This window comes from Lepisma saccharinum, chromosome 28 (assembly GCF_977018435.1).
Source record: "Lepisma saccharinum chromosome 28, izLepSacc3.1, whole genome shotgun sequence".
Classification (NCBI taxonomy): domain Eukaryota; kingdom Metazoa; phylum Arthropoda; class Insecta; order Zygentoma; family Lepismatidae; genus Lepisma; species Lepisma saccharinum.
This window is the reverse complement of record NC_139256.1, coordinates 43,986,046-43,997,436: the sequence shown is the minus strand read 5'-3', so window position 1 is coordinate 43,997,436 and position 11,391 is coordinate 43,986,046. Positions and strand designations below refer to the sequence as shown.

At 38.6% G+C, this 11,391-nt stretch overlaps 1 protein-coding gene across 1 annotated transcript; it reads right to left on the bottom strand.

The window, feature by feature from the left end:
* Window positions 1-6,728: 6,728 nt before the first annotated feature.
* On the bottom strand, window positions 6,729-8,510 carry LOC145980920 (TNF receptor-associated factor 4-like). The gene has a single exon (XM_083114005.1). The coding sequence runs from the start codon at window positions 8,508-8,510 to the stop codon at window positions 6,729-6,731; it is 1,782 nt and encodes a 593-aa protein (XP_082970131.1).
* Between the last annotated feature and the right edge of the window lie 2,881 nt (window positions 8,511-11,391).

Sequence of the window (11,391 nt, the reverse complement as noted above, 5' to 3'; positions counted from 1 at the left end):
GGGACTCTCCCCCTTCAACGTGAACTTGGAGTGGCGCGAATTCCACACCGGAACGTTCGTTCAACCAGGCACGGAAGTCGATGTTTATCGCGGCAATACGAATCCCACCGGCTGCACGGAAGCGGATCTCCACGTGTATTTCTCGCCCGACACGCTCAACGCCATGTGCATCCGCAAGATCATGGCCTTGCGTAAAAAAATCAAGGAAGTCAAGAATTGCAAGAAGACCTTGCCGCCGGGTAAATTGCTCGAAATGGACGCGAAACAGAATACGGCGAAATTGATGATGAACAGCATGTACGGTCAGATGTACGAACTGAAAGACATTCCCGAAGAAATTCGATCTCACGTGAACCAACCTTACGTTCGAAGGCCGTACGGGAAAACGTTGGGGGCTCGTTCGTTTCTAAGAACCCCGCTTGTGCGTCTCTTGTCACTTTTCTGTCTCGAAGTTTGAGAGAAAAAAAACAAAAACAAAAAAAAAACAAAAAAAAAACGTGAAACTCTACAGAGGTGTGGTTATCTAACCGCAGCCGTTAGAGAACCTTTTTTGGGTTGGGCACCACGCACTCCTGGCGGGGTTATAGGGGCCAGGAATCCTAAAAAAAAACAAAAAAACAATTATTATTTGTTTGTTTGCTTGCGTCACAATACAGAAATAATGAGAGGCGCACGCAGGTGTGTGTGTGTGTGGTACATCGTTCCCGAGAGGTTTACAAAGGTCACGATATATGAACATGGTGTCCCGGACTTGGAAAAAATTACGATAAGGTGCATTCGTACTTCAAGGATGAGAAAGTGTATTTACTCGTACCGGCTTTTCTGCGCTGTGAAACATCGTCAGGCGCGGAACGTGGAGAGAAAGTGAGTTTTTGAGGTTTTGGTGAAATTTTCGTAGGTTAGTAACACTGTGGCTCACTTGAGTGAGTTTTCGAGGTTTTGGTGCTGTTTTCTACGCTGTGAAACATCGTCAGCGCAATAAATGAGGCACGGAACGTGGAGAGAAAGTGAGTTTTTGAGGTTTTGGTGATCCTCAATTAAGGTTTGTGAACTCTCTAAAGTCCACTACTCACTAATGTTATAATTCAGCATAGGCAATTCCAACATAATACGTCGAGTAAGATGGAGCAAGACTGCGCAGTTTTTGTTCATCGTGTTTTGTTGAAGTTATGAATCTATAGTAACATACGGAAAAAGTAACACAGATTGCACTATCCTTTGCCAACATACAGTAAATTTCCAAAAGCTCAGTAAACAACATTTCAGGAGAAAAAAAACGAAAAGCATCACCATGCAAACGCGCAGTCTTACCCGGAGCGCGGGGTAAGACTGCGATTACGTTCGGGTAAGAATGCGCATCGTACTAATACTTTCTAAACAGAGTCACATTCGTATGAAGGTTCTACAGAAAGGAACACAAATCACTAAAGAAAGTTCTTCTTTCATATGAGAAGCATTTTTCGTGCCATCTAAACATGTGGCACAGTGGAACAAGTCCTCGCCTGGAACATCGCTAACACAAATTACAAATGAAGGTCCCCGTTTTATAGGAGGTGCAGTTTTCGTGCCACCATTCGTCGCATGTGGCACACTGAATCCAATCCTTGACCGGGAGTTCGCTGTACTTCTCATCCCAACCAGGGCAACTATACTCTTTCTTTTGACGTCTTCTTCAGCAAGGATGATCTTTTCATCATCATACCAATAGCAGATGGCGGTACTTCATCAAGTAGTTCTGCTTTCATTCTCTTCCGTGGAAAGGTGAATGCAGGAGGAATGAAACTTCCTGACACGCTCATACGACACACATCAGTGATGGTTTGTTCACGTTCTCCACTAACAACTTATTTTAACCGATCCTTTCCCCTTCACATTATCACCTTTGGAGGTTTAGGAAAGAACTGCGCTGACACCAGATTCATACATATTAAATACACGGCATCCAATAATTACTGCAGATTTGTAAAATATCTGCTCACCTGGAATTTATTGCGCATTCTTGCCCCGCGCTGCAATAGGGAACAAAGCACGTGATGATGTCGAGCCATTGCACAATGCAATGAAATCGAATACGCAGATGGACTCGACATTAACGCAGCTGCCTTTGTGAATCAACATAGTAATATTCTCTACATTTACAGTGAAGAAATTCTAATAAAATTTAGTATCAAAATAAATAGTAAACACATTAAAAATTTTCTCGCTTTCCTCTCTCAGCAGAACAAACTAGCAACATGTCTTAACTAACATCCATGGCTAGCTTCTATCTCTGGCGAATTGATGGTGGGGAAGTGGTGCCAACCGTGTATGACTTTCACCTAAAACATTCGGTTCGCAGTATTACCCGACGCGCAGTCTTACCCTTCTCTACTCTATATATATTCTATGATAATCGTTAATTCTAAACACTACCGCTCCCTGATCTTCTTGTTTTCGGATTTCTGGAACCAACAAATTGCCTACACTTGCCTACCATTAGAAAAATCCCGAGTGATTGACATCCCGGAAAATCATGAAATGGTTTCACGAAGTGTGGATAGAGACAGGAACATTTTCTCGATCCCGGAGCAGAATTTTCGGGTTCCCTCACTCCCTAGAGATATGCAAGAACCTGAAATGTATTGTGACACTTTCTTTACGTACATTACATGAAAGCTGCCAGAGTTGTGGATCTAGTCCTATTTCTTGAGTAACATTAAAGATTATGAAAGTCTTCATTTCAAAATGGTGCAGTCATTTATGAGATTTCAACTCCATGTGTGCCAAGAATTGAATTCTTGTTTAATTCCACTTTATGTCCAGGGACTGCACCTAGAGTTAAAAGTGGGATCCGAACCACTGTTTGCCTTCACCGCATATCGAACCAGAGACCTCTTGATCACAAGGAAACGATGGTGTTGCTAGAAGTTGTTAACATTGCGATGTAAAATGAATGGACAGTGGAAGATAAATTTTCATACTTTATGCACTAGTTGTAGAACCACAATTACGAATATATTTCTGGAGGGAGTTGGTACCCAAAACTCTCCTCGCTTGAGTAAAGCAATAATGAGTTAAGTTTGTGATTATACAGAAAAGAATAATTTTTGTTATAAAATATTTCTACAATTTCACCATTTGAATTACATTAACTGTTTCCAGAAATATTAGGAGTGTCAAGTGCCCCCCCCCTGCAGCCGCCCTTGTGAGAGTGTATTTGCCTGGAGTTACGGAAGCAAATCGAAGTCAGAATGGCTGTCCGAGGGGCTTGAGTCGGAGGCGTTAACTGCAGGCCAAGTCAACTTAGCTTTCACATGGATGATATGATAACAGCTTGACCTTTGCCCTCTCAGCTTGTGCAACTGATAACTCCGTCACACCCGATTCTGATGTTTTTAAATCATGGTTTGAGATTCAGAAATACAGACTGTTTTTTCTTAAGTAATAACAGAAGCTATAAGTTTTTCTTTAAAAATGTATTTCTTCTCCTTTGTTTGGAAGAGGAGTGGGTTCAAAATAAGCAAAGTGACACAGCAACTCCATACGCGGAGTGTCTCATCTTGTCTTCCATTTCAGTAACTCTTTCAAAGCTTATCAAATTGACGGACTTCAGACCTAGAAAGCTATGAAAAATACATTTGATGCGGTTGGTTCACAGTAAAGATGTTTCCATTTTTATAATGATGATATTTATTGTGTTGTTATTTCTACTGCATCAATTTCCGTCTACACTGTGTTTATTTGGTCTAGGAAGTTGATGACAAATCATCTTATATTCTGGGCCTTGAAGACAATGCTAAACCTGAGAGTAGTCCGTTCCACTTCAGTTAGAAGCAGAAAACATTGTTTTTATCTTGCCTTTTCTTCCGGCCTTTCAGGTCATTTTACAGTATTTTTGCTGTTTTTATTGTATTTATTATAATTTTTTAGGTTTATTTTTCTCCTTTCCAGTTGACTCATTAGTTTTAAATGCATTTGTTAGCATAACTTACACATTTAAATTCCCTAAGATGAACGATTTAGTAAGTACGCCATTAATTGTAAATATGCACAATGCAAAAGTACAATATTATTTTTTATCTCAAATTTTAGGCACCGGATTTTTTAAAAATTAATCGTGTTAATTTACTTTTCTTTCCAGCAATCTGAAAATACTTTGGGTGAAGCCTACTTTTAGTTTCCCTCGTTGGCCTCTATTGTCGCTTTAATCTGTGATTTTAAAGTAAAATTAGTCTTTTTTCAGATTTTGACCATGAAAAGGTCCACTCTGAAAGGAGGTGAATGGTTTGCACAGAAAAACCTTGCGGAGTATAGTATGTAACCTTCAAGTCAAAATATAAAAAACTGCATTAGCACTTAATTGCTTTCGTCCCTTTGCTTCGATAGTTTAAACCCCCAAACAGATTTCATCAACTTATTCAACTAGTTTCTTGTAATTTATGAAAAATCGAGCTTTCATTTTAAGGGCGGAAATTATTTTTAAGTAATTTTTTAACTTTTAGGTTATTTTTAATAATTTTAAGGTTGTGCTCTAGGTCATTTTTTAAGGATTTCTTCAGGTCATCAACTTCCGAGCTCTATTGATTATAATTCAGTTTCAATTTAACACTACACATCCAGTATATTTTCATAATTTTCCCATCATATGTATCCGAGTGATAATGAATCTATTGTGAAAAAAGAAATAGGGCAATGAAAATGTACATTGTAAGTGGAGTTCAAGTTTTCAAGTGACGCTCAAATGTTAATCTTTTAACATCCATGACCACCTAAGAAAACGACTGATTGATTTATTTATTTTGATCCTCTTTTCTTCCACTTTTGGCTAATAGCGAAGATGAGGATGAGGTATGATGTGATGAAATTGAGGACACGACACTTCACGGGTCCAAACGTCCCAAAAAGTGAAAATTATGTCACCCCCAGTTGGGTGCAAATGAATCTAAAATGAAAAAAAAATCCTCACGCGAAATTTTGGACTAAAGATAAATTTTCCGGTCTTGCTCCACGCGATATTTTCCCCATAAGGATAACAGGCCTAGAATGTACGCATCTCCGCAGAACGTTTTCTATGATCCTCAAAGGGTCTGATAACTTATACTGTTTTAAAAACCTTAGCTCAGAGGTATGATAAGTTCAAGAGTTACAAAATACATGTTCACTGAAGGTACATTATATGCGAAACTACGATTTAGCATCGTAATGGAGATTGGCAATGAAATTCACCAAAAATCGCAACGTTGTTCACAAGTTCTGTTGTGTCTGTCATGTGTGTCATGTATCTGTATCAGAATGCTAGCGGTATTTTCTTCGGATGGCAAGAGGAGGGAATAGAAGCAACAGTGACGAGCAACTTAGGGCCTAATTTTGGGATGAAGAATAGAAGTTTGGACTTAAATTTGGGGGAGGGGGAAAAACCGAAACTTTTATAAATTCCTGGCAAGACTATTTTGCTGTTGCGTTTGTGAAATACATAAAAATTACTAATTCCTTTTCTCTGCTGGTCCCAGGAGGTTAACAAATGCACCATTAACTAAAGTTTTAATAAACTTCATTTTTGGGGGGGAGTCAATTGCCCCTTCTTGCACCCACCAAGTTACGTCTACAGTGACGAGCAACGTCATTCTAAAACAATGGTCACTCAGTCAGCGTAGGAGACGAATGAGCCAGCCTACACCAAAGAAATGCAAGATTTCAACCGACTAAGAAGTTATTTGTAAATCTGCTTCTGAAATGAATGTGTATTCAGTGGCTCTCTCTGCATAGCTTTGAGCTCAAATTAGGAAGAAAAAATAAGAGATTAAAGTAATCACTCTTTGAGGGGAATAATGCACGTTCGGCGGAGATGCCTACATTCTAGGCGCGTCTATCTTAAGAAAAAAAAACGATCGGGATCCAAACTTGGAATTTTTCCATTTGCACCCAACTGTCCATTCATCCTCAAAACTTGGACCAGACAAACGAGACACTCGAAAAATGCCCAGGCCAGGATTCCAAACCTCAATCCCTGGCGGCATCATAAAAAACAGATAATATATGCTATCACATATTGAGTATGGAGACCACAATCTAAAACGTTCAGTAAATTTCTTTCTTCGTTACCATATATTGCTTTTATAGGCACTGGCGTACGACAACAGGCCCTCCCGAAATTTTATGATCTACAAAATATTCAAACGACAACCGTAAATAACTTTGGAAAACCAAAGTGGTAAACATATACAAACCGCCCTTAGTATGGCTACCCATTACAATATTTGTCTTCAAACAACTTACAAAACTAAGGATAAAAACGACAATTACGAAATATTTTATCGCGTGCCCCTCACAGTGTCCCATTACAACGAAGCTCTGTTAATACCCATCTTACCAATAAAAAATCCAGCCTCCTTCGAAAATGAATCCTGCGTACCTTAGTGCCAAGTTGCTGTAGATAGCAAACTGAGTATAACAAATGGGAAAGAAATTTGTATGAACATTTTTCAGAAATACGTTAACTATTGACTAATGACAATATTTATTTACATGTATTAAATTTCCTGTTCTTCAAAGACCTCAATATTTCTAATTAATTTTAAGGAATTGGATTTACTCAACTTTCTTGTATCTTAGAGACAAACATGATTTTTTCTTTAAACTACGTGTTAAATCATAGAGAAAATATTTCCCTCACAAAGAACTCTATTAAGTATCACAAACTACAGTACAGTATCGTGATGCTCATTACTTCACAGACTTCACCATTAATATCATTCTTTCACAGATACTTCCAGGAACATTGCATTGTCTACAATGTAACTTCTGGTACTGAGTACTTTGTGAGAAACAAAAGAAGGAAACCCGCGTCCGGTATTACATCGACCGTCTTTAGGTTTAAGAAAATTCTGAACATCCTCTCCACGTAAACATTTAACAATATCCTCGCCATCCGTTGCTTGGTCAACCAATCTAAACTTTACAAGTTTTGTGAAGGGCCATTTCAAAATGGAATCATACTCTCCTGGCATTAGTTGAATGTAAACTCCTAAATGACCCTTGTACTCAGAACGATTCTCATATGGGGTTATAGACACATTTAATTTGTACCCGTTCTTACTGCTGTAAAAGGGGGGACTTGTAATCACAAAATCTCCATCCCTCTTACCTTTTTCTATCTCCGCAGCTACGTCTTTTACTTTCCACAAGAAACTGTCATGCCTTAGTGTATTTATCTCCATTTTCAATTCTTCGTTCCTTTTCCTCTCGCTCTCTAATTTTAGTCGAAGATTTTCGACCATGCTTTTCACTTCTTCATTTCCTTTCTTCTCACTCTCGAATTGTAATTTAAGATTTAGAACTATGACCTCTACCTCTTGATTTTTTTTCTTCTCACTCTCTAATTCCAATTGAAGATTTTCCATCTTGCCTTTCACATCTTGATTTATTTGTTTCTCATTCTCTAATTTAAAATGAAGGTTTGTTGCAATGCCTTTTAATAGGTTCATGTGTTGCTGCATCTCTCCCTTCATGTGTTGCATCATCCCTGCAGGAAAACCTTCATAGCTGCACTGCATATCCTTGTAAGCACACGCAGCAAAGCGCTTCTGACATTCTTCATCCAAATGTCGTTCCACGTCTTCTCTTGTAACTTCAACACCACAACTTTCAGGACAAGGAATTGGGAACTTCACGCATTCTGCGTGGTGATCCTCCAACAACTGTCTCTCGACTTTCTTCTCACAATGCTCACACGGTACCAGTGCTTTAGGGCACTCGTTTCGATAATGTTCACTAAGATCTTTCCTCGATATTTTAACACCACACTTATTGCCGCAGCGTACAAGTGCTGTTTCGCAGATGTCGTAATGTTTTGCTAAAGAGGTCTCCTGTACACAGAACACGCACTGAACCTCACGTATCACGTACTTCTCTGCGAGAGATATATCACTACTGGAACACTGTGGTTGGTGAGTCTCGAGTAATTCACAAACCTTGTAGTGCTCGTGCATTGTGTTCGCCACAATCGATGTTCCGCAAAATGTGCACTCTTTATCACGCTTTGAGCAATACTCCTTAAAGTGAACGTCCATGTTCTCCCTCGGAACGTTCTTTCCACACTCATCACAGGAGGACATTTCATCTATGCATTTTGCAACGTGTTCATCCATATCAGACTTCCTTACTGCCTGGGTACAATGAGGGCATGCTTCTAGAGACCTTGGGCAACTTTCTGACATGTGATTAGGTACAGTGAAACGTTCGCTCTGAAAACCACACATCAACTGACACTCAGCAATTTCCATGGAACACTGCTGTTTGTGATCTTCTGTTTCGATTAGCAAAATCGAGGCTGAACAGTAATGGCACTGAACCTTCCGTTTCTTGCAGCTCTCTTCCATATGCTGTTGGTGCATGTAGCGAGGCATCATCTGACCGCAGCCATTTCCACACTCGACTTCTTCCACTCCGCAGCTTGAACGGTGTTCATCCAGTTCCTCCTCGTCCACCTCCTTCAAGCAATAGGAACATGTTTTGAAAGTAGTGGTTGGCATTGTTAGCGAGTACAGTCGCCAGTTACTGCACTAAGCAATCACTCACTCAAGAGTGAAAAGCGGAGACGTGTTATTTAGTAATGGTGCTACATCGTTTGTATTATCTAATCAGAAATATTTTCTTCTACGCACACTTGAAAATGTCACGCCATCCATATTTTACCGTTATCGCTGATGATAAGGCGTGTTTATGTAAGTTTTGCACCAGCTTATATAAAGTAAATACTTGTAAAACATCAACTTTATTTACAGTGATACTCATATCGGCACAGGGCAAGGGATCTTGCATAAGTAGATCTCAACGATATTTGAGGAGGGGGTGGTCTTTAGTTTTCATTTCTATAGGTATTAAAAAATAGAAGGTTTACACTTTCAATTACGTAAGGCAACAAACTTTTTTTAAACAGAATTCGAACTGTTCGGATTCAGTGTACGAAATTTAAGTCATCTTGAACCCATTACACGTCTCCCTCCACTAATTTTAGTTCATGATCTAAATTTTCATTTTAGAGCATATTTGAAAAAGCCGGTAAACAGTTAACCACTTCACGGTCATCTCTCCTTCTGACCCTTAAGACCAGATATTGGTTGACATCTCACACATTTTGTCTTATTTCATAACTTCCTATCATATGCACTGACGTTTGCATGTTTTCTCCAAATTAGTAATAAAACAGCAAATATTATGTAGTGTTGCTGTTAATATTCTTATCTGATGGAGGCACATCTGATGGAGTAGTTCAGATTCCACTCAAAAGTGTTGGTTCAGTTGCTCAAACCTATATGTGTACTTAAAACCACTTCCCCTACGTTAAAGCGCACCTTTATTATTTACATATTTTCCCAGTTCTCAATAAGTATGTGCGTTGCTGAGTGGTTAGCTCAGGACTCTACGAGGCCAGAGGTAGCGGGTTCGAATTCCGGGCTGGCCATGGGTGTTCTTTGTGAGATAGCTTCATCTATTTAATCACATCGTCATTATCTATTATCTACTATTATCACTATCTTCGCGATTTGCCAAAAGTGGCAGAAAAACGAAGTAAAATAAATGAAATCAATTAATCAATCAATAGTCTGAGTCGACACAACGCACGGCATTGAGAAAACAGCCCAGTCTGAGCGACTCGCAAGCGAGAACGTTGTGGCTTGTCATGTCGCTTCCGTTCTAAAGATTTCATTGTACTGAGGTTCGCTTCCAAGGGGCATATGTCGCTTCGGTTTGAAAACTCTCTTAGCTGTACTCAGCCATCCAATGATAGAAAATAAATGAAATACAACATTTTATTCAATCAATCCTCTTGGAGTAACATATTAGATTTCTGTATCTAGATGTTGTGTGCCTGTCCTTGCAAGAGAAACGGCTCCATACTTCTTAGAATATAATAAGTTTACCTCATAGCTTTTGGAGCAAGAGGCTGCTTATTAAATCACTGTGGTCTCGGTGTTGCATTTTGTCCAGGAATACGACCAAAACAGTTTTAACTATTTGTACACCCATATGGAACTCTGGACGATAGAACTAAACCATTGGGCACTTGAACTTCGTAAGCCTGAACATTTGCTCTAAATTTTCCCCTGTGCTTTATTTAAATATGACGCCTAAGCCCTTCTGTGCGGCAACCCTTTGAACGCAATTATTTTCTATGAAATGTTTCGTACTAAATGTATTTTTCTTTAAGGAGAAGGTCATGGTGGTATATTTCTGAGGATGAAGTTTCATTTTTCCATATTTCACTCCACTTTATTAGGAAATTTAAGTTATTTTGCAAAAGTGCCATGTCATTTAAATTTGATATTATAGGGTATATTTTGCAATCATTGGCGAACAACAGAAGGTTTTTACATGAGTCAGTAAATTTAAACTTAAAAAATTGTTATCACTTTAAATGTTTATAATAATTCTCATTCTCACACGCCCTTAATCTCACTAATGTTGATCACTGGTATGGCTTTGTAACTTCAGTGCGTAATATATTTGCAGCAGATTCTTATAACGTTCGAAGCGGAGCCAGTTTGTTGTGATATTATGGACAAGGCTAGGATTAAAACTTGCACGCATGTGAATCGCGACACTTGCAGAGGCTATTTGTAGGGTCGTAAAGTTTTTTTCGCTGTTAATTTTTTATTTCAATTCGGTGTTACTTTTCGAGGTTTAGGGCAAAATTCGGCGTTATTACTTTTTCAAAATTGATGTTATTTTTACATGCATTTTTACTGTTCCTTGAGACAAAGTTTAGTTTTAATGACAAAAAATTTCTTGCATTTCGAAAACTATTTCATCTCATCGGCCACTAAACATATAATAAACACTAAACCGCCAAACTGCAATGAATGAAGCGTGACAATGTCTTTTGAATCGAACAGCTGGGCTAGAAATAACTTTCTTTGAAGAGAGGAAGTGTAATCCCCAGTTTGTATTGTATAATTCGCGGGGCTTTTCGCTTTAAAGTGAACAATTCTGTGTTATTTTGAAACATTGCATAATTCGTGTTATTTCGCGAACGGCGAAACACAAAAAACGTGCCTCCTTAACCTACCCAAATATATTTTAAACACTTTTTTGTGCTTTCCTCAACTTTTAGGTGTTATTGTTAAAGCGAAAACTTCACGTCCCTAGCTATTTGTGATGTAAATGTGAATATGGCAGTTCGTAAAATTCCAATACATACAAATTCGGAAGAAAAATTTTTAAGAGCTTTTTGTTTTCTGTCAAAGCCAACTGCCATACCTACCAATAATAATAATAATAATATCGTCTTTATTGAGAGGGCGTGTTTCGGCCTCGCGGGCCGTTCTTACAACAAACCCTTTAAAAAAACATATTACAATTGACACTTTCCACTTCTTGAAAATCTTTGTTGCAGTAGAAAGAATAAAAATA